Source organism: Pollachius pollachius, assembly GCF_949987615.1.
Source record: "Pollachius pollachius genome assembly, chromosome: 7".
Lineage (NCBI taxonomy): Eukaryota > Metazoa > Chordata > Actinopteri > Gadiformes > Gadidae > Pollachius > Pollachius pollachius.
In genome coordinates, this window is record NC_136940.1 from 18,197,041 (window position 1) to 18,222,105 (window position 25,065).

General features: G+C 42.2%; 1 protein-coding gene across 1 annotated transcript in view; it reads left to right on the forward strand.

Moving 5' to 3' along the window:
* LOC307077965 (BMP/retinoic acid-inducible neural-specific protein 3-like) overlaps positions 1-15,384 on the forward strand; it is a gene marked incomplete at both ends in the record, with an annotated part of 33,839 nt that extends 18,455 nt beyond the window's left edge. Inside the window, 4 exons of the mRNA XM_079739486.1 lie at positions 6,682-6,787; positions 7,246-7,482; positions 10,382-10,604; positions 14,268-15,384. Coding sequence (XP_079595612.1) covers positions 6,682-6,787; positions 7,246-7,482; positions 10,382-10,604; positions 14,268-15,384 — 1,683 coding nt within the window. The remainder of the gene's footprint in view (positions 1-6,681; positions 6,788-7,245; positions 7,483-10,381; positions 10,605-14,267) is intronic.
* Between the last annotated feature and the right edge of the window lie 9,681 nt (positions 15,385-25,065).

Sequence of the window (25,065 nt, forward strand, 5' to 3'; positions counted from 1 at the left end):
GTTGTAGTTTAGGTTTTAATTCAAGACTGTCTGGAAATGCACAAATGATCTTATTCGAAAGATTTACTGGCTCGTTCCAGCAGCTTTCTATCTGATCTGAGCACACCAGCACATTAAAGTGACTTATTAAGTCACCGCTCAGATTTGTCCACAATCTTTGTAAATGTAAACACAATGCTCCGATTGAGTTATGGAGTCATATAAATGACTTGCATTCAGGTGATCATGAGGTTGTTAGCGCTAGCCTTAAATATGGACAATGAATATCGTTCTTTGACAGGCTATCTTCAAGATGAATAGGTCTTGTTTGAACAAGTAAGCGTGCTGTTTGTACAAAGTAAACGTTCAAATGAAAAAAAACGTTCAAATGAATATAAATTATCTCATGGCCTCTAGGAACTTCCGTAGCTGAGAGGAGCATTTACAGACGGCCGAGTCTTTGCAGAAAGCGACCTCAGATGAGAAGCGAGTGTACCTTTCATGTCTTGCAATCGTCGGCTAAAAGCAGGGGCAGGGATTAAGACTGGCCCAGCACCATTTCTGAAACAGTTTCTGATGCATTCCCGCTTGCAAACGACTAACCTCATCTGTAAGCCGACGTTTACCACCCCCCCACCTTTCACACACACACTGAGACACACACACACAGACACACACACACTGACACACACACAAACACACAGTCACACTACAGTGGCAGTAATAGTATCCTGTGCATATCAAAACATTCTTTTGATGTAAATATCATCCAGCATCTTTTGCTCGGCTCTACCTCGGAGCCGTGTTCATTCATCACTCTGTCTGTTGTTATCACAGAGAAATGAATTGAAGTGGATGAGTTTGCCCTTCGCACTGGAACAAAGTGTTCATTCCAAAGAGTTTTCCTTCTGGGGCTATTTGTTGTTTACTCCAGTGGCTACAAGGCTTGTGGTGTAAGAAAAATAAATACATAAAAAATAACCAGGGATGGTGTGAACACAATATTGTAAAAACCCGAGCAAGGGCTCCGTGGCATGCCGTAATGTTACGCTGCTGTAGGTTTTGCTGTGTGCTCTGATTTATATCCTTGCTGAAATTGGATGAGATGTAGGCCTTTATTACATACATCCCTGCATAATCAGTATGGCATGTGACCCACTATAGCTACCATCTTAGATACCAATGCAAATTAAATAATCGTGTTAGCACTGAGCACACAGTGTGGAGCGTTATTGATGAAATGTTCTATTAAACACATTTACTTGTAGGGCAGATGAGCACTATGAGGTAGATTTCAATAATTTCTAAATATCCATCTGAATGGATTATACATATATTCATAACTAGATGGTATACTTACTCCATACTTATTTCCATGGCATCACCTGAAATTAGGTGCCCACACAATCATTATTTTCCGTATGCGCAATTATTTGGAAATGGTAATCCTTTTCTCTTTGATGTCATCATTTAATTTGCATTTGCAAGACAATGGTTCATGTGTTCTCGTTGATTTTAATGAGCTAGAGAAGCAAAGTTAATTTTAATAAATGGGTACATCTTCACATTACCATTAGTCTGAATAACACACAGCGATATGTATTCCCGCAACTCCAAAGTCGCTGTTCGACTACTCAGTATTCACTGGGCCACCAAGCCCATTTTGATTTATGTTCTTTCATTTGAATGAGCTCTTCCCATCATTTGCCAATCGAAGAGAATAAGTAAACACTTTGACATTGTGGTTTTGTGCTGCGTGGTACATGCAGAATGTAAATGCTTGGGACTGGGGATGACAGGAGGAGAATATCCAGCCAGCCCCTTCATTATCTTCGTCTCATATCAGAGGAGAACACTTCTCTGGCTGCATCCCAGCGTCACCACCAGATGGATCATCATCCTCCCTCTTCAGAGGCTGACCACCATGAACTTTAAATGATCTTTGTCACTGCAAAGACGTGAAGTCATTACCACAAGCAAAACCGGATAAAAAAAACAAATCCAGAGAAAATTGGATAGATCCGATAGATTTCTGTCATAGTGTGCACAGAGAACGAACTCGCTGTTTTTGATCCTCTGCACACTTTCTATATTCAAGACATCCCGAAAGCCGCCCTGCCACTGCTAAACAGGCCATGTGACATTGAAGCCATATATATATATATATATATATATATATACCCTCAAGTGAATTGGCACACGGTTGCCTTGGCAGCAAGCGCTAGGCCAAAGTGCTGCTTACCACCACTGTGATTGAGATGAGCTAAGTGAGGTGCAATTGTTTGCGAGGCTGTTTCAGGTGACAGATGTAAAATATTCACAGCAGGCTTTCATTCAGAACATGGATGGGGGGCAGGGGGGTACTTTTTTACTTCAGCATGATGAAGATAGATGGCAGAAACAGAAAACATATTTTAAATGGCGGTAATGTCTTCCCTGAAGGTGGGAGAGGACAAAGCATAGATGCCCTGGATGGAAATCAAAAGTATCTAAGAGATGGAGAAAAAAAGAACAAATGAAAAAAAAGTGTGGTTATGGTTGCACTACCACATGATGAATCATCCACTCCATTTCAATAATTTCCTCGGTGAGAGCTTGATCCGTTCGCCATTTGCCATTTCGGGTCCTTTTATGAATAAAAGGCGTCGCGTGCGCTAATGAACAGCCAGACGCCCACGAAGAGGAGGACAGACCTGGCTGCAGTCATTATGTAGCCCTTTAGCCCAGGAGTTAGAGAGAGGCCAGGGCTGGAGTCTAGAAACGCTGCATCAATCAGGGTGTCTACGGCTGATTTACAGCCCGGGCCCCTGGTCCGTACTGAAGATTCATTATAAAGCCCAGAGACTGGAGAGGGATCTAATAGACAGGGAGGAGAAGAAAGGAAAAAAAGGGAATAGGAATGATGCTTCGACCCAATTTGAAAGCGAGAGGATTTTTTTTTCAAGCTTTTTCGGTGCGGCCATGCAGCATTCGGATGAATTTTGCACCCTCCCCCCCCAACTATATAAGAGAAAATGCTACACGAAGGACTTTGCTTTTGAAATCAGATAGTGCCCGATAAAGTATAGGAGAGGTGGACGAGCGAAGGAAGCAGTGGTTTCGATGGCAGGATAAAATAAATAAATACGTATATTACGACAACAAAGCGGCCCTTTGCTGCTTTATCGCTCGTGTTGGGATGAATAATTCACTCTCGGTCCGATTCTTTAACGTCTTCATTATTCTGCTGGGAAGGGAAGGCTTCAAATCTCCCTTCTTTTTTTTCAGACTTTTCCTTTAGTCTTTTCTGACTTTGCATTTCCTTCTGTTACTTTTACCTATAGAATATCTGCTCACCTCGAAGGAAAAGAAACGCAAGGTAAAAAGCATTGGACATCATTTGACTCGTCTTTGACGCCCCCGACGCCATATGAACATGTGAGCCATATGGCCTTGTGAACCCTGAAGGCTGGAGTCGTCTTTCTTTTTCGAAAGTCTTCTTCTTCATTAGGAATTAAATCTATCGCTGTTTGGATATCCCCCTGACCCAAATCCTGTGCAAAGAAAACAGCAAACATCAGGGGAACCACAAGTTTGGTCCAAAGCAATAAACTGTCTTCCTTGCTCCGGTTAGGAGTTGCTTTTTTTCCCTCCAAATAGCACAAGGCTTATTTTTCCTTTTTCGCAGCAGCCACTCAGTAAACCGTAGTGAGACATACTGTAGTAAATCCCACTTTGCCCCATCATAAAGCTTCCCTGCTGGGGATGGGACCGGATTTCAGTGGTGCCCTGTATTAGCTGGGGGGGTAAAATATAATCTCATTTTGATCGTATTTTATTATTTTTTTTGTTTGTCTTTTTCTTCAGCGTTTCATTCGTTCCTTGACAAGCTTATCTCTCTCGGTTTGCCATCAGCGTATAAGCCGGTGCAACAAAGTGGCTTCAAAACATGCGGCAAAATCCCCAAAGAGCGTATAAACAAGCGGAAACATATCTTGGATGCAAATGTGGATATGTGTGTTCCACCGGGCCGAGGTGATTAAGAGAAACCGGCCGTGGGTGAATGTGAACTTCTAAAATCAGCCAACAGATAAACCGCATGAAATATTAATGTTGTCTCTCACACCTTCTTATCGTCTCGTTCATCAGGATGAATCAGACACATTTCCAAAGCCCTTTAATAGAATGACACATGCATGCTGAGGCTTATTCAATTCATTAAATTATTCATAGGTGAAAGCAAAGGTGATTCCTTTCCAATGCTACTAGCTTGCCAATGGAAGATTTAATCTCCCCATGACGTTTTTTTCCTAAACAACATTGTTTTTTAGGTATATATATTTTTTTCTAACGGGTTAGAGGTCGTTATATTTATAGGTGACTGTTTTTTGTCTTTTCTGACATTGCACATCAGTTAATGAAAATACAGCATGCTTTACACATACACATTTACAAAATAATACTGTGTAAATGGATGGCATACAGGTTTACACCAAAACACTTTGAGCTATAGGAGCCCAAAAACTGCTTATTCTTGGCAAGTCTTTAAGTGTAATTAGTGCTCCCATTAAATGCAGCTGTTGTAAATTCCCGTGCACAGTCAGCACAAAACACCTCTCGGATAACGGTGTATTATTATAACGAAAGCACTAAACACTTTCAGCACAATGCTTCAAGTTCGTTTACATATCCAATTTCACAATTATTGTTTACTTTCCTTTATTCTGCAAAATAATACCTGCTGATATTTTGAACATACTTAAAAGTATTAGAAGCTAAATAAGCAAATGCTTTTGTTAAATATTTTGAATGGAGAAGACAATGTGTGCGCACATGCTCTGCCTCACTGGGTTGTTTCGCAGATGGTCTTGTTCCTCTGCGTAGAAAAAGGCATCTTTAGATTTGCATTCGGTCAATTTTCCCTTTAAATTGGACATCTGTCTATGTTGGAAATTAATCTGCAGTTCCCTGTGGAGACCTCACAGATTTAAATTAATTGTGTTGACACGTTATAAAAACAAGAACACAGATGCCAGCATCGGATCTTTGTCCCTCTTTCTCTAGCTCATCTTTCTCTCTCTCTCGCTCTCGCACATCGCGTGCCAGAAAATCATTAGGACATATCAAAAAACAGGAGTATTCATTGACACAGAAAAATATAATAGAATTTCTTACAAAATCTATGTTTAACATTCAATGCTAGGGTTTCTGTGTTCTGTCTTATGAATACTTTAAAGACTTTTTCACAAGTTTTTTAAGGAACCTTTATTTTTCAAATATTCCATTGCTCTTGAATGACTTCTTTGTCCCGTTTTCCCCGTAAAGCCAGTGAAGTGAAGGATGAAAAACTGACGAGGCACCTGCTCTTCACACTCGCAATGGTTTCTGATCTGCCTGCACACCATGTTTCTTTGGTCCTATATGGTGGAGGGAAGGCAGTTACTTTCATTGGACCTTCATCACCGCATTGTTATTCCAATCACCTTGGCATTGACAGCCCAAACAGATTGATCGTTGTCATCCGAGACCCCTAGATGTGACGTGCACTTTTTAAAATCAGATGTATTGTTTGATGTGAAGGATGAATGTTCCTCAATGGTGTGCCATCTAACCATGAGCAAAACAGCGGAAGACGTGCGATTTCCCAGTGGCCTGTTTTATGTGTTGTCAGCACCACTCAAGTGTTCCCCCCCACCTGTGGTCTGTGCGGTACCTTGTTCCTTTCTTGGAAAGCACATCCAAAAGGCACACCAGATTTTTGTGATTTCTTTCCAAAACATGTTTGCTCCTGACTTCACTCAAACTTTTATTTCCTGCCTGAACTTCTTTGTCTCCTCTTCGCCTGCAGCTTCTCACAGTGGAATATTCCCCCAACCTGACTTTGACGTGTTAATCAATTGCAGTGTGTCATGTTGCTTCATACTATACTTGTCACTTTTGGGCGAAGGCTCTTTTGTTTCCATGCTACTGTTGGTGTTTTTTTAATAAGCCTTGAAGCGATCTAAAATGACCCATTACACATTACAGGTGTAGGTTTGACGCATGCCATGTGTGTCTATATTTAAACAAAACATTGTTACAGTATCATAACAATGTATGCTTAGCATGTAGCAGCTATTAAATGGTCGATTGTATTCAGTTCAATATTGAATCGGAATTAAATATGTGCAAATATGCAAAGCGAGCCAATGAAAATTAATATCTGACCCTTTACAGCGTTTAATTCTACACACACACTGCGCTTAATTCAGAGTCTATTTATAAATCAGACTAGGTATCAATTGGTAGTGATTTCTTTTGGACAAACACTTTGCGGGGAAGGATTAGCCCGATCACTCAACTGATCGCAACAACGTGCTGTACCAGCTGTGTTTGGCTCCAGGAAGCTAAGTCACAACTCAATTTGCACCCCTCTCATTCACAGAGTCATTATCCCAAATGAGATTTGCTCCCTCAAAGTGCCTAAATGATGGGTAATATATAATGTGTTGCTCTGACAAGGGTACAGGGATGAGACTTAATCCTGGTTTCACTCAACCAGCCTAAGTCTCTCTCACACATTCCGATTTTCCTTCTCACACCGCGCTCTCACTGTTAACGTAATGACATCGGGGATTTCTTCTCCCTGTATGGATAACTGTCATTGGCCTCATGCTTCTTCTTCCTCTCCTTCATCTTCTTCTTCTCCCCCTCATCTTCCTCTTTGTCTTTTCCTTCTTATAGGTTACTGAAACAAGGACGGGGCCTCTCGGATGCAGTAACTATGACAACCTCGACTCTGTCAGTTCCGTTCTGGTTCAGAGCCCTGAAAACAAGATTCATTTGCAAGGTTGGCTATACATAATTGAAGCCACACAATTTCTGATAGAATTGTCACAGTGCGTGTTCTCACTATAAAGTCCATAATGGCGCCACTAGAATGTCAGAATGAATTTAGCTTCAATCTGTTAGCTTCCATTCTTTCTTTTTTTTCTCCTTTACTTTATTTATTTATTTATTTCCTGCTGTGCGTGCTTGCAGGGTTTTCCTTTGAATCCTTGGCCCGTACTACTTAGAGCAAAAGTTTTGAAATCCAACTCACAACAAATACAAAAACCTCTAAAACAGACCTAAATGGATTAGTGCACATTGAATCTGAAGCCAAGCATATGATGAGAACAGAACAGAAATCAGTGCCCTCCATCCATTACTGACCATGCTAGCGCACCATACTCTGGTATGGTGTATCCGTTCACTCAAACCCTCCCTCTCTCCCTTCCTCCCCTTTCTCTGTCCTCACCCCCCCAGGCCTGCAGGCCATACTGCCACAGCACCTGCGGGCGCGCTTCGTGCAGGCTGCGCTCAGCTACATCGCCTGCAACGAGGAGGGCCAGCTCGTGTGTCGGGAGAGGGACTGCTGGTGCGAGTGCAGCGCCGAGTACCCCAGGTGTAACTGCCCTGAGGTGGACCTCAGAGCCATGGAAGCCGGCCTGGTGCACCTCAGAGACTCCTGGACCTTGGCCAACCAGGACTTTGAGGAGTCGGGTCAGTGTTACATGATTTGTACAGACACACAGACAAGACACCCTCACAGAAAAGCCACACAGAGTTAGTGACTTTCCTTAGTACCTTCCTTTAAATCTCTTCTTAAAATATATTTTTATCGGAAAAGCATACCCAGAATTTGAACCCTCCGTTATTTCATTTTGATACTTTTTTTTGCCTTTTATGCCTCAATGCATAGGTTATTCATCTTGTATGTGATTTGTATGTTTTTATACTTTGGCTTCATTGTATGTACTTGCTCTCTTGTGTTTCATTGCTGCATGAAGCTTGCGACATGAGGCATGTTGTCACCTTGTTTAAAAAAACACTTAAAAGAAAAAAAATAAAATAAAGCATATTATTATTATAAAGTTCATTAGAAATCCCATCACCCTATAATGCATGTATACTCACCTACTTGACTCAGTCTCCTTGAATTAATAACTGCAGAACTGCAGGTTGCCAAAGGGATGCATTAACGTGTCAATGTGTTTTTATTCAAGTTATTTATTCAAGACTGATGTGGGGTTAACAATCCTAAAATGCCCCCACCCACATAAAACCACTTTCACATACATCAAGCAAATGTTCAATCTTGATTGCCACTGCTAGCTTTTTACCAGTCAGAGTAGACATTTTCTCCATTAATTGACTAACAATGTTCCAATCTCAGGCATTAACTAAGTCACCTAATATTTCATACAATAGAACACTTTGCTTTGATTTTTAGCAGGAAGATAACCGTGATTTATACATTTGAGTATACATCATAAATCGCCGGGTGGTTTATTATAGATATATTATACCTCACTACCCACCATTTCCCATGGCCACATCATTACTGCACACTGTTTTTAATGGAAAACTCGGGCAACATAATGAGCCTATCTTGTTTTAGATAACGTGTGATTTTTGAGAATGTCTTAAAACTACGATTTTGCACCGGCTTACAGCCTGACGGCCAACAGAGAGTGATGAGCTTGTCAATGATCTATCTGCAAGTATAAACGGGATGTGTGGGCGGGACAAAATGAGGGAATGATTTGATTTCGGAAATCAAGGATGCGATGAGTGAAAGTTGGAGCACCCACAGTCTCACGCTTACTTTTAAATTAGAACAGGTCCCAGTGGTTCCGATCTCATTTGGCTGAAATGTGATGTCCGCAACCCATTCTGACAGCTGGTGCTGGATTAAGGTGTTTGATTTGTGCTAAATACGTTTTCTGGTAAAAAAAAATGTAAAGAGTCGAAAGAGCAAGACGAGAGAGTGTTGCATGCTGTCTTAAATAGATGATGAATGTAAAAAGGTAAATCATCCATATATCAAGACTGTATTGATCTCAATGGGACTAAATGGGCGACTATATTCTTTGAATCAAAGCATGATGCATAGGTATTCAAATGGCATACAGACACTTGATGTAAATTGTCTCAGTAATAAAGCAGAGGTGTATTGTTGGAAGGAGCTGTCATCGCCATCAAACCCTAAAGAATCTTGAGCGCAAAACAGTGACAGGCATGCAGGGTGTCCACGCTGTTCTGTTAGGCTGTGAAAAGCAGCTTGCTGTGCATAGCGTGGCAGGTAAGAGACATCGATGGCATTCATTAGATATGTGTGTCTAGGTAGCCTATTCCAATTTAGACAAGATGGATATGTTATTATCATAATATCTTTTGGCCTGATATAAGTAATACATAGTCAGTAACCAATTGTTGTTTATAGGTATTCATTATACAGTGCGGCATGATCACAAATTACATTCCCCTTCATGTATTTCCGTCAAAGCAGCAGCACACAAAGAAAATGAGATTAGTTTGTGAAACGATTTTTGCCTCTGCATTTATATATTACGTGCCTTTCGATATAAACTCTTCGTACTCTTCTGCAACCCTTCAATCTTCCTAAAATGCCGCTCTGAAAGAGCCTGCCGGGCCTGGCTTTCCAAACGGCCTTTCATTGTGCTGAGTAAACCAAGCTTTAAAGTCCAGTGGAGCGCTGCGACTCCAGCCGAGGTGGAAATGTGCTACTCCGTCGAATTTGAGATCAAGTCATGAGGCGCCTCTCTAATGCCAGCAGTCCCTTGACTCTCACGTTCGCAAACCTATTATGAGTCCTCAGATAAATTAAATATCTCTAAATTAAAGTCATAAGACCTTCAAAAGGAGTGCTGGAATCCATCACGTCGTGTCCCGTCAACAGGCCTTAATATCGCGCTCGATTTCAACGTTAGATCTAATACTCTGAGATTAATTTGCCAGGAAGGCTGGGATGGCTGGAAATAGGTGTTGTGTGCGCGTCGTCGGATTACTGTGCGATCGGTTTGTGCTAATCACCAAACAGCTCGTTCGTTTTTGCTCATTAGAGATGCACTTGAAATGATCTGGATCATAAATCATCTGCTCATGATATTTTTATTGAATTCCCCTGGAAGTGCAATATTTCCTATATTGCATGCTGCATGCAGCACAGCAGACTTAGAATGTCCTCTCGCTGCACTCTCTCTTGCCATTAGGCCAGTGGTCTTTTTCTCTCTCTTCTGTGCTCAGAGATCTGCACACTGTGCTTTGGCAACTCTTTTGGCTGGTAATAAAATAAAAAATAGGAAAAGACTCCTCTTAACCCAAAGTAAGTGCTGCACTTTTTGTCAACCCCTAATTAGCATATATGTCAATTAATAGCACTTAAGCACAATTAATAGCACTTTGCCTCGTTGCCTGCTGGACTAATGTGGTCATCCTGCAAAAGCCAAGTGTCCTAGTAAACTTGAGCCAGCATTAACCGGGGAGCAATAAATGACCTCAAGTAATATTCTATTAGTCATCTGGCTTTCACCATTAACTTTCAACATCAGAGGATCTTCACCCATTTCACACCTCTGCCGCCCCTTTTACCCCCCAGACGAGTTCCAGAACTTTGTCCGGAAGCTGCCCACCTTCTACGCCTTGAACACCTCAGCCATCCAGTACTTGTGGAGGATGGAGCCAGCCATACACCAGCGCTACAAGCAGCTGGAGCTCAGCACCCAGCAGTTCCTGGGCAAAGCCCGGCGCATCGTCAAGAAACTCTTCGTGCTCAGCAAGAGGTGTCGAATGCAGCCAAAAATTATTACGCTGAGGGAGAGGTGAGAAGCCCGCATTCACATCTATACCGTTGCACTTTTGTACTGATACTTTCATTTTGTGTTTGTGTGTGCACACGCGTGCGTCTGTGTGTACTGCTCCATGGTAACGTGTGTGAGTGACTTGTGAAAATTGATGTGTGAGAATCTCTAGACATTCTAAAAGTGCGATCGCAATTAAAAGTGGTGTAAACCGTGGTGAGAAATTTACTCCATCTGCACTCATCATCTGCATCTTCTTAATACTTAATACTTAAGACCTTAGTATGCTAATGAAAAACACAACCCTTTGTGTTTTTCTTAACACAAAAAAAACAAAAAAAAACTTATTCTATAATAATCAGAAAACGAGGTTATATGCTATAGACCCTATAGTATCTGTGGTATAAAGGTTGGGACAAATTTCAAATTATAAATATGTACACTTTAAATTGAAAGTATAGACCGTCGCGATTCCCATTGAAATGAATGGCGCGGTGATAAGTCTTCAAACCGAGAGCTGGTTAATTGTGAATAATGAATTAAACTGTAATCAGTCAACGCGGTTGTATGCTATAGACCCTAGAGTATCTGTGTTTTAAAGGCTGAGACGAATTTCAAAATATAAATATGTACACTTATGTTGAAAGTATAGACCCTCTCGATTCCAATTGAAACGAATGGTGCATTGATTATTCTTCAAAACGAGAGCTGGTAAATTGTAAAAAATGAATTAAACTGTAATCAGACACCGCAGTTATATGCTATAGACCCTAGAGTATCTGTGGTATAAAGGCTGGGACGAATTTCGAATTATAAATATGTAAAATCCATAGCGTTAGCTCTCTGGCTCATAGTCCAGCGGACTAGAATGCCTCCCGTTACCAAGTCGTAGCTAAGGTCCGTCCTATTTACTGGAGGACTGAACAATGTTTCCGTTGCTTTTCAAACCTTACGGGAGGGTAACGATTGTTCCAGGTATTAGTCAAACCCTCAGGCGTTACCAGGGAAACTAAATTATGGCATGTGAAAAACTTTATATTTGGATTGTAAAACGCATGAAAATATAAATGAATGATCTTAATTTATTTTCTTTGGCAAGGGACCATGGTATAAGCGGGATAATGCCCTTCAAGGTGTCCAAAACATGTTTGATCGATCATAATTAAAGGGGACTACTTTTTAAGGGAGATGAACTCAGACGGAGTATACATTTAATAAGCATGGAATACGAATAAGAAAAAGCATAATTATTAAAGTATTTGAATTGTTTTATTATGTTGGCAAGCAAGAAGTAGAATAAACGGGATAATCACCTCAAGGCAAGGCAATAAACAGTTTGATATGCCCGGCTTACCTTCCACAAGCCAGGCATATCAAACTGTTTATTACCCTGCCTTGAGGTGAGTATCCCTTACATCTTGTAGTTATAACATTGGGAGTTTGAAAACGTACCCCACTTACAACTGCCAGACTGGTGCTTGGTACAGATGAGCATTTGGGAATGCTCAATCGTAGAAAATAGTTTCCTGGTGGAAGAGAAAGTGAGAATAGCTTAGTTGGGCTTTTCTCATTTAGCCAAAAGGAATTCTAAGGCGTTCATGTGAGTGACTTAAGGGGCTCCTGGATGCCCAGTCCACCAATATTCACCATTCTACCGACCATTGGAATCTACCATTATTTTCAAGACAGCTTTCACACCGGCTCTGAACTATAGCTTGCGGCACTGCTCAATATCTTCCACTCAGACATGTCATAGCTTTGAAACAACAGTGTTCAGATGAACATACATTGCATAGTGTAACGTATAAATATCCTAGAATTCCAGGCCTGCTGGGAATGTAGATGCTATATAAGGCATATTACTTAATAAATGCACACTGGTTGTATCTAGGATGCTTGCGTTATTGATCTATACATACAAACATTGCCATATTCATGTTAAGAAAAGTTTATTATACACACACACACATACACACACACACACACACACACACACACACACACACACACACACTCACCCACTGACAGTGTGATAGCAATCAGCCATGATTCATGCTATCAGGAACAAATGTTGATTGATGGCTGAAGTGAGCCATCCAACAGAATGTTGTAACCAGTTATCCAAATGCACCATTTTGAAACTATTGCAAGGTATTTTGTAATGCTGAGAACAAAGAAAGTCTCCTAAAGATTTTTTTCATACATCTCCTGATAGAATTATTTGATTTATTCTTTGTTATTAATTTATTTATATTTTCATACACATATAAATATTTCTGGGGGATACATTTATAAAAGAGAAACTTAATTCCATGTTTGAAGAGAAGCAAATACTCCTAGGTTATCGATCAAACGAAGTTCAAAGATAGGATGAAAAATCCAAGACTGCTGGATAGACACTTTAATACCTAGCCTTTCGCACAGACAACATTGCCTCAGTTTGTTGATGGATTTCTTTGTTGATGTTCAATCGATGTGTTTGATGTGAGGTATTTGCTTTTAACACTATAAATAACATACAAAGCCCATCCCTGATCTATATACAAGCAAAAATATATTTGTAAACACTTACATTTACATGTGTATTGTTAGATGTAGATATTATTATGAACACTTCTATGAGGGCGAGACAAGTACACATTCTTATCAGACATGTACGCTGGAAGGCAGGGTTCAAAAGTTATTCATGCAATTAAAGACAATGTTCGAATACGATATGAGGATATTGGAGTGGATGCATATTTCCTGCTTTGAGTATCGCATCAGCATTTTCAGAACACAAGAAAACGTTTTCCAGAAACAAAACATCTCAGGTGTCACAACAGCATTGCTGCCAAGTAAGAAATAACAACAACAAAATGCAACCAATATGAAAAACAAAAAAGCCATCCTATCCATTGTTCTCGCTTCCAAACCACACACACACACACACACGCACACACACACACACACACCGCACTACGGAATATCCGAAGCCAAAGCGCCGCGGGCCGATGTGTCATGTGGATCTGTGTGAAATGAGATGACTGACAGTCAACAGCTTGTGTGTTGAAACACCCGCACGCCGTGTGTGAGCACACCTGCCGGGGGTCCGCCTCGCTCTGATCGTCATTTGCATATTCCTCGCTTCACCCTCAATCGCAGTGAGAAGGAAGACAGGGTGGCAACTACCGGGAAGTGAGGGAACAGCTACCTTCCTCCACCTACACCCCCCCTTCCCCCCGCACTAACCTCCCCCCCAAGCCTCAAACCGCCCCCCATGCATCGCTCCCACCGAGCAGACAGGGGAGCTGTCCAAGGAGCGCAGGGGGAGATGCTAGGCAGCAAAACCAAGTGGAGAGTTTTTCTAATGAGCACGTGTTAGAAATACTGATGCCCACAACTGATGGTTGTGTATTTGCAGCCCGCTGCAAATGGGTGTGTTAATCAAACGGAATGTGTGTGTTTTGTGTTTGTGTGTGTGTGTGTGGCTGTGTGCTTGATTATCTCCAGCTGTCTGAATGTTGCAAATTACAGTGTTTGGTTGCTGTTTTGACAATGTTTTTTATGCAACAATTTGAATTTAATCGCTCCCTCTCCCCCTCTCTCTCTCTCTCTCTCTCTCTCTCTCTCTCTCTCTCTCTCTCTCTCTCTCTCTCTCTCTCTCTCTCTCTCTCTCTCTCGCTCTCTCTCTCTCTCTCTCAGGCCCTTCAGCTACTGGCTGGGCTACATCCTCTCCATCCTGTACTGCAGCGAGAACAGCCACCTGGGCTCCTACCTGGAGGAGACCCGCAGCTGTGCCTGCCCCTACGAGCACCTGTCCTGCCAGGGCCTCATCCCCTGCGCGGTGGGCGAGGGCGCCGGCTGCGCCTCCTGCTCCTACGAGAACCGCTCGCGCTGCGCCGCCTGCAACCCAGGCTTCATGCTGAGCCAGGGCCTGTGCCGCAACGAGGCGCCCGACTCCACGGACCACTACATCGGCTTCGAGACGGACCTGCAGGACGCAGAGCTGCGCTACCTGCTGGAGCGCTGCGACAGCCGCATTGGCGTGCACGGCATCTTCGTCAGCAACGACGTGCGGCTCAACAGCTGGTTCGACCCGTCGTGGCGCAAGAGGATGCTGCTGACGCTCAAGAGCAACAAGTACAAGTCCAACCACGTGCACATGCTGCTGGGCATGTCCCTGCAGGTGTGCCTCACCAAGAACAGCACCCTGGAGCCCCTGCTGTCCGTGTACATCAACCCCTTCGGCGGGAGCCACTCGGAGAGTTGGATCATGCCCATCGACCAGAACAGCTACCCGGACTGGGAGAGGACTAGACTCGAGGGCCCGTTGGACTGCTACAACTGGACCTTAACACTGGGGAACAAGTGGAAGACCTTTTTCGAGACGGTGCACTTTTACCTGAGGAGCCGGATCAAGGCGCCGGCCGCCAGCGGGAACGGCTCCGTCTACTACGAGCCCCTGGACTTCCTGGAGCCGGGGAGCAACTTTGGCTACATGAAGATCAACAGCATCCAGGTGTACGGCTACAGCATGCACTTTGACCCCGACGCCATCCAGGACCTGATCCTGCAGCTGGACTACCCGTACACTCAGGGATCACAGGACTCGGCGTTGCTGCAGCTGGTGGAGATCCGGGACCGGGTCAACAGACTGTCCCCGCCGGGGCCCCAGATCCTGGACCTGTTCTCTTGCCTGCTAAGACATCGGCTCAAGCTGTCCACCGCAGATGTGGTGAGGATCCAGGCAGCGCTGCAGACGTTCAGCGCTAAGCAGCCCAACACGAGGGAATACGAAACAACCAAATTATGTAGTTAAAGACAGTTGGGTATAAGGGGGACATGGTTTGGGTAGCCAGTCGCACAGATGGCTGTGCAGTTCTCAACGCAATCCCCCCCCCAATAATGTTGAACAGCGATTGGGAAAAAGAGCAAAGAGGGGACATTTGGTGATTTGAACTCATTTCTGTTGCAAAATCGCAGCAGTGCGATTTGGGATTGTTATGTCATGGCTCATGAGAATTTGTACAACCATGTAGTGATAAAGGAGGACTTCCACCACATCCAGATCACCTGTTTTTCTCGTCATGATAAAATAAAATAACTTGACAGTTACAAAGCTCGACCTTATCAACTTTATCGTCACTTACAATGTTGCCTATGTGCTCAAGTTTGTAGAAAATGCACAACATTTTTAACCAGTTACCTATGTAAAAAAAAAGCTTTTGCTGTTAAATATTATCCAAGCAATGTGTTAAATTCCCTCTATACATATTTTTAAACCAGCATGTTTATATTTTCATTTTATATATGTTTTTTCTTTTTAAATAATCATATTCATAATTTGGAGCATTTCTGTTTTTTGTATTTCAGAACATATGCTGAGAAGAAATGTATTACTTGATTTCCTTACATGTCCCAAGCTTAGCAAATAATAATTTTATATTTTGAAAACAACAAATTCACATTTTCTTCAACATATTTGTAAAAGAAATGCATAAATATTGTATTACTCAATGATGATAAAATTACACCTTAATCACAAGGGCCATGTTAGAGGACCCCTATGTTACATGTGCTTTTATTTTTATAATACTGTCATTTGTGAAATAGCGGTTCCAAGCAATGTCTATAAAATGTACAAAACAATTTGTTAATACACAAAAATAACATTTTTATGTGTGTCTGTAAATAAATAAAAGTTTATTATGTGATACGTATCTTTTATTTTATCACATCCCTGGCAGCAATTCAAAATGTTTAACAACTCTCTCTTCCATTGATAGAAAGGTATAGTCATAACCCATGACTATACTCCTGTATAGTCATGGGTTATCTTTTGACAGACTCCCAAGGCGAGTCTGTTATTGCAGTAGCATGAGATGTTCAACGAAGCAAAAAGTCCACAACCAAAATTGTAAAACATAATTCACATTGTGATGAGTGCAACATTCACTTCTTAACCCTTAAAAAGATTGAATGATTGAGAACAGGCCATGTAATGACCAGAGACTCTTACTGGACATGTTGCTGTGTCCGTTTAGTGGCGTGAAATGTAAAAGCCAAAGAAGGGTTATACATAACCAAGCACAGTGTCAATGCAGTTTATCCTTTTCCTGGTAGCTTCGCTCTGCATCTGACCCCAATCATCAGAGCCCATAGAGAGTTTCTCAAGCAGCACAAATGTAATTTTACTTTGGATGTATTTGTAGAACCTTGAAAATGAAGAAATGGCCTTTGCTTGGCCTTCAAAGGCCAAGCAGTAAATTAGACACTAAACACAGGAGTGTTTAGACAAAATCAAATGTTGACATAAATGCACAAAAGTGTTTGGGATATAGTCTTCCTTTAACAATAGTAATGTTGAATATTTGAAACAAGCAGTTAAAGGTATAACCTTTATAACGGATAAGTATTCTGCTTATATTAAGACTCTGAATAACTGCTGGCTGGATACTGCTGTCACTTTAATAGAACAAAGTGTAACCTTTTACTTTCAGTTGTACAATTTAAACCCATAGGTCAATCTATTTTACTATCAAACGTGCTTCACTTTTGTCAATATCATATAATTCTCTTTCCATCTAATTAAAGCTTGGGTGTGTAAGATTTAATAGAGCAGAAGAGAGAGAAGAAAGCAAAGAAACATCCCCTCCATCTCTGCTCCCTCCCTCTTTAAGTTGTACGGAGTACGTTTTACGTCCGCCGTTGATATCTGTTACATTTCACCCACCTGTGATTGACAGGCAAGATGCATTCCGTGATCCAATCAGGGAAGAGATGCCTTTATTGATCAGAAATAAGCCAGGAGCGGTCCAAAATCTACGTTGGCTTCTCTCACCTTTAAGTGAGAAAATATATTTTATAGTTTGTAGCACCAGCAGACCCTGGTCCCTAACTAGAGTGACTCCCCAAGGCCCACAAGTATCACAACGACCTTAAATAGGCACTCAAAAACATTTTCCAAGTATAATAAATATATTACAGTGAAACAGCCTTGACTCATGCAGATTTTGGTCGGTGAAGGTGACAATATCCTCAATATCAACATGGTCATACCACAATATAATGTCTTGATTGTCCAATCCCTTGGAGAAAATGCTCCATGTGACACACTTTATGTAGAATAGGGAGATAATTCACAGCCTGCGAGAGTGGTGGGGGAAGGAGGTGATGTGTGACATTGAATAAATGTAATTAGCTGGGGTCAGAAAAAATTAACAGAAAGACACAAAACAAATATCTCGCCATGTTTTCATTGACAGAATGGAAAGACTCTTTGGAGGGTAATTTACTCTCATGGAGCCAGGAAGTGTGAGTGTATACTCGACCAGAATATTTTGAGTAGAAATGTTTAGAGGCATAAGTTATTTTTATGCACATTAGACGTCCCTGCCAGAGGGTGTAAGTAAAACTAATTTAGTGGCAATAAAACTAAATTAATGGACTACAAGCATCGGAGCACATAAAGAACTAATTCCATCTGAAAGTAGCATTAACACGGCAGCTATGTAATTGCGAAAGGGGTCTATAAAAAACGTGATTTAGTCGGCCAAATGCAAATGTATGTCCCACTCAACTTCTCCAGGTCCAAGTCCCGCGTTTGAAATTAATTGGAGGAAATGCGCTTATGCCCACTAAGTGAGCACATTTCTGTGTACTTGTACAGCATGCCAATGATGGTGTTAAAATAACAATGGGAATGACACAAAAAAAACAGGTCTGAGGACTCAACGAAACAATTTGATTCGACAAACATGAGGCAATCACAGTGATTACTCGCGGTGGGACTCACAAATGCTCATGCAACTTCCCCTGCCCCGTCCCTTTCATATTGAGAGTCATCTTGGATCACAAAAGATTTCCAGTATGGCTCCGTGGAACAACGTTTACCAAACTTTGTAAATGGGATCTGTGAGAAGGCCTCGGTGAAATGTGCTATTTTGGCTCTGCGATTTCAAAGAGCTGTCAGTAGAGCCCTGCAGTCCTTATTAAGACGACAAGCAGATTCCTCTGATCTCTCTGTTCTGAGAAGGAAAAGGGAAGGAAGAAAAATTGCAAGGCTTACGGGAAGAAAAAAATATTCTTCCCCGCTTACAAAAAAATATGCCAACCTAATTTCTTGCCAAAATAAAAAAACACAGTCTTTTTCGTGTTCCTTCTTGTCTTCTTTCGCTCATTCTTTGAAGATTGCGTTCTGCCCACTCTTGCCCAACCTACTTACACTTGCCAAAAGGTACACTGTATTTGTGTCCATCTCTATTCCAATTGCCTATGATTGCACGGCCAATCCTCCCGGGTCCAGCAAACACTCATTTGAAAAATCGCCTGGACATGCATGGAGGTTGCCAACCTCAATTTAGAATGCAGTGGTTCATTTCTGAGGTTCTTACTCGGAAATCACAGCGCACACCCAAAGGAGGTCTGGCAATGCTACACAGGCAATTATGAGGGCCTACTTTTGCACCTGTACACTGCCACCTGCAACACCACCTTCCCTTCTCTATGTATCAACTCCACCCAAGGGCATGGAGCAATCAAAGCCTCCATTCCCAAACATAACTTGCGTTTGAGAGGCAAACACAATATTTTTGTAGCACGTGTCTATTGTGTCTATGCATCCAGGAAGTTCAAAGTTGTTGACCAAAAAACTTTATGAATGTACTGTATGATTTGGACATTTCTTAATGCATCTTATTACAGCATTAAGGATTATTGTTTTTTTTGCCATTGTTTTCATTACACAGAATTAAAAGCGATGATTCTAATTATATCTACTGCCAGAATGAGCTCTTGACTGCCGATGATTTATTGATGTCGGATTCCTGCATCAATTCCTCATTCAATTCATGCATCAATTTAAATGAGGGAAAATAGAGGTTCAGTCCATGTTTGAAGTATAACTTCAGGATTGTTAAACCTGGGCCCTATTCCCATCTTCTTCTTAACGGACAAATATTTTTTGGTCAAGTACAGAGCAAGAACACTGCAGTCGTAGTCTGTGAAATGGGCTGCAATCTAATCTTTGGGGCAATAGAGCCCGTCAACCTATAACCTCTAAAGCTGCACAATTTTTCTAAGATTGTTATAATAAGTGTCTGACCAAAGTATGGAAAGTATCACCATACAGCCAATAAACTTTTTATTTTCTTTAAATTGATCAGGTCTATTTGTTATTGAGAATTCTTGCAAGAGATGAGTTGTTGTGGGAAAATAACGTGTTGCAGAGAGGAATAGAGTCAAGAGTGTGTTGTGTTGGACTAGAGAAACTGTAGCTTATTATTATTTTCTAAACGATTTAGGTGAAGGAGGTTTGAGATTTCCTGCAACCACTCAACTCTTCAGAGCGCGAGATTTCAGAGTGAGACTTCTCCTTCGGTGATACTTAGTTGTTTTTTATGGTTCATAACAGACATCAGATTAAGCAAAAGGTAAATAAAAAGTGTGGTTCTCTGTATGGATCCTTCCCATAATGTGGTTGGACACTTATAATTACAACACATCCTGTCAGTGGCAAACAATTACATTAGAGCCTGTTTTCACAGATACAGCTGAGAGTTCTCGCTCCATACTTGAACAATTAAAAAAGAAAATGTCTGCATTGGTCCCTTAGCACCAAAATGATGGCCCTAGATTGTTAAATCCAGTTATCCCTTAAGAAAAGCTTATACATGAGTTAAAACATACCATAATGTTCTGCTTGCATTTCACTACCTGTGCTGTCAAGTAATGGGTCAATACAGCCCCAGCAATGACAACCTATGCTTCAGCAGCAATATAGCTTTCACATTTTTTAACGAGCAGAGAAAGAAAGTCCTTAGGAAAGACCTTGAGAATGCTTTCCCATATGCACTTCTATAAATAAATCTTCTCATTGAACACCAACTTAATTTCGAAATTTCATAATTCATCATTCATCATTCATGGATTCTTACTTGACAGTACAGGTAGTGAAATGCAAGCAGAACATTTTCATCAAACATTTCATCAATATTAATGTATCAATCGATATGCCACCTTGCATATGGAACCTGTTCTTTCTTAAGAAAATAATAAGGGATATCTTTCGGTGGCAATTTTACACAACTGGTGTAAAATGACACAAGGAATTCTGTCAACATTAATCAAGACCAACTCAATATTTTCTGTGCATTTTTACAGGACTTTAGCTTGAAGCATGTTCAGTGTTTAACATGAATGCTGACTCATCAATGCTCCCCACAGATTCCATTAGTTTAAATTGCTGCGAGACCCACCCATGATGTCTATGGAATTTCAGTGAGCTACTTAAATGCCACTCATTGGCAGCTTTAAAACGCTCCCAGCACTTACTTTGGGCTGCTTTGATTCTGCTACTTAATTTAGTATTTCACAATTGCCAGGGCCGCTGCTGGCCATTTCGGTGCCCTACGCGAGCGGGTGGGGGGGTCTTATTGAGTGATAGGTTATGCAATTAAGAAAAAACAACGGTGGGCCTCTTCATAACTTATTTATATTTATTTTTTTAATTCAATAATGTAATAATTATTATTATTTTTTTATTTTTTTTACAAACCATAATTTTTGGTGCCCCCCCCCCAGGTACTTGGTGCCCTACGCACTCTGCGTACTCTGCGTATAGGGAGCGGCGGGCCTGTCAATTGCCATGCCATTCTTGTCTCTATGTGGCCATGTTCAAACACGGGGAGCATTAAAATAGTTTCAGATTTATTTAATTAATGTACAAATGTGATTAATTAATCACATTTGTACTGTTGAAGCCTAGGACACAATATCTATAATGCAACATCTATAGGTCTATAGATTTCATTTTTGGCCAACTTTTTCAATAAAGGCACATTTGGTAACCATTATTAACATTAGTTCATGCAGTAATAAGCATTATTTTATAATGTTAGCACAGAGGCTAGGCTTGATGAGTTAGAGAACCCCAACCCTATTTAATAATGTATGACTGAATACCTTAGTTGACATGAACACCATTACCTTGGTTAAACCTCAAATTCAATACAAATGGATTATTCCCACTGGGGGCAATTAATTAAGAGCTACTTGAGTACACAGAGAACCACAGTGACATACAGCAAAATAAACACCATTAGTAAATTACTACTAGACCATAAGCTTACCTTTAATTAACAGTCAGCTAATCAAAATCACTACGTTAACTCATATTAATTAACGATAAATGAATTAACCCTTGTTATAAACTGTTGAAAAAATGTCATATTTGCGCATTCAGCGGTTTATTTATATATTTTTATTTTAGCTGATATTCCATATTCCATTTGTTTCATGTTACATATCCTATTATCCATCGGATGCCAGTCTGCCCTTCCCTGCCCTGGTTCTCCTGTCTACCTGGGCTTGGGCTGAGGTGATGCTACCGGCCCAATACCCGACAGTGCATGTGACAGGACGACCTTTTCACACCCAATGCCTAGTATTGCTGTTGCGAATACCACCCTGACATATGTCAGACTGTATCTTCCCCCCTAACCTATTCTCTCATGTTAAAGCAACACCTACTCCATGTTGCCGCATCAGAGCCCTCATGAACATCTAAGCTTCTTTTTATTATTTTTCTCGCTTAACGCCTTCTTTGTAGATGTATCTCCGAGTGGCAGACCAGCACGCTGTATTGTGTGCCTGCGCTTGCCTCTATGTGGCACATGGCTCTGACATTCCTATGATTAGATTTCCAGCCCTGGATGGATGAGGGGGGGGGTGGTAGATGTCACCGTCTCCGAGACAAGAATGCGCGCCGTTTGTCAGTTTGCACCCTTTCCCAGAGCTTGCGCTGTCTCTGGCGGGGATAGTTTCTTATTTATGACAAGGTTTAAGCTTTCTCGCCCTTTCTCTCCCTCCTTTTCTCCTTCCCTTTTCCTTAATATATGTCCTGACTTGCGGCACTTCCTCATTATTCCTATCTTGATACCTGCCAGTGTTAATGGGCTCAGGGAGTGGAGTTGCAGGGTTTTCCAGTGTGTGGGATTAATGTGGGAGCTGCAGGAGGGGAAGTTTGGGAATAGCGGTGTGGCTCTCGGAGTTCATTACTGTGTGGATGTGACATTTTAGGGTTGTGAGATGCCGGGCTAATGATGCTCCACTGTAAACACCCTAGACTGCCATCCAAGGACACCTGAGAAGACTCCTCTAATACCGGAGGACATGATGACAGGCCCACTGCTTCCTCCTCCCAGGCACCTACACTGCACTTCAGTGTGTGTGTGTGTGTGTGTGTGTGTGTGTGTGTGTGTGTGTGTGTGTATGTGTCTATGTGTCTGTGTGTATAAGTGTGTTTGTGTGTTTGTCTTTGTTTGTGTCTAAGTATGTGTGTGTGTGTGTGTGTGTGTGTGTGTGTGTGTGTGTGTGTGTGTGTGTGTGTGGGTGTGTGTGTGTGTGTGGGTGTGTGTGTGTGTGTGTTTTTGTACAAATGCATGCACGTGTGTTTGCACATGCATGTGTGCGTACGTGCGTGTGTGTATGAATGTGTGTGGGCATGAATGTGTTTGTGTCTGTTTGAGTTTGTGTGTGTGGGCACATGTGTGTGCATTTGTATGAATGCATGCAACCTGTGTAGGAGTTCAGTCCGATTTTGTCTCACCAGAGCAAGATAGAAAACTGGATTTGAATTTCCCCCAGAGACTGGCCAATATTAGCATAGCATAGGTGGGGTACAGTTCAGGCATTGATTAAGTCGACGAGCCGACAGTGACCTTTCCTTATTTGAAGTAATGTCATGGGCGTAAGGGAGGTCATATTTCAACTTCATCCACACCCACACACATTGCCGTGGCAACCACTAAGTGTCAGCAAAAAAAAGAAAAAACTTCTGCTAGCAATCTAGAAGCCTCTCTTTCAGGGGCTAAAATATTCCGAACCAAAACACTGGAAGTATTAATCTGCAGCTATCCCCCCTCCTCCCTTCTCCTTCCCAAAGTTATGGAGTCGACGAGTAGAGCCGGGGCTGCAGTTGCATGCGGCAAGATTGTTCAAACCGGGAAAAAAAACAGCCAAAAAAGCCTGTCTCGCTAAAAGAAGTGATGGCTACTTTACGCCGGAGACAAACGATCCACTTATTTGAAATGGACCATTGCTTTAAATACCTGTATTCCTAATGAGCCCCTCCCCACTTGCTGCTCCCTCCCGCTCTTCCCTGGCTCTCCTCTAACTCCTGTCTGACTATTAGCGTCCAGGGAGCTAGTGGCATGTTTGCTGGACTGCGGGGGCTGGCTGAGTGATTAACTAAGGCTTCAGGCTGACAGGCCCGGCTACGTTGTTACACACACCAACACACACACAGACACACACACATAGGCACACACACACACACCCTACGGGAGGCTGGGTGTGGGGAGGGCAGGGGGATGGAGAAGGCGGGGTGGGGTTGCTGATGCGGAGTTCTGTTTAACAAGGCCGGCATGGACTGGAGATGGAGGGGAAAGTTGGGGGGGGGGGGGGGGGGTTGAAAGCAGCCAGAAGGGGAAAAAGGAAACAGAGGTGTGAGGGTGTGTGTGGATGTGTGTGTGTGTGGAGGGGGGCTGGAAAGGTGGGGGAGGGGCTCGGCTTTAGATTGAGTGGCGTTCTGGTAAGTAAGAGTTGAGACGAAATAGAGAGGATGAAAATGAATTGGGTGGTGGAGGCGGCAGGGGGTGGCGGGTGGTGATAGAGGGTGGGGAGGAGGGTGTGTGTGTGTGAGGGGGAAACAGGGGAGATGGGAAGGTTGGGTTGGATGATAAAGAAGGAAGGTGAAGTCAGTCATCCTGGAGTAGAGTGTGTGGGGGTGGGAAGAGAGGACAGTGGAGGTCGGGGGATGGGAGTTGGGAAGAGATGGTCTCTGGAAAACAGAGACCAAGCAGGACGGGGTAAGGAGACGTGGAAACGGCATCGCAAGCCATGGTGGCAACAGCCATTTATATTCAGATGTGCAGCGAGGTGTTGCGTCCCCCCCGTGAGAAGCGGCAGTTATAAGTCCACACAGAGAGAGGAACTAGCAGCTCTTAACTAATGACCTCAGCCAATGGAGAGTAAGCCTTCTGAGGCTCCCACTCACATCTAATGGATGGTGTGTGAGGCACGCAGGTGTGTCACTTTGGTTCCGTGGAGACGTTTTCCTCTCCCAAGCCGCTCTAAAGCACACACGCACTCCTTTGTTTAGATTCCAATGCATCATGGGTATCATAGCTTTCACTTCTTCCGGTTGGCCTCCATAACTTGCGGACAGTGTGCATCTTATGATTCGTAGATACCAACAAACGTTCAAGCTATCTTTTGATTTCTATGTGGCGGGACGTAAATTAATTAGTTTGAGCTGGTAGGATTGTAAATAAACGACAGCACAAACATCGCTTGTGTCGTCCGACAATAATAGAGGCCGAGCACAAGAATATATTAGATCTTATTCTGTGTCTTTACTATCCAACATAATACACTTGCGAAAGGTTGCCAAAACCTGTGCAATGTATGCCACAACCCTTCTTGTTTGTGTGAGTATATG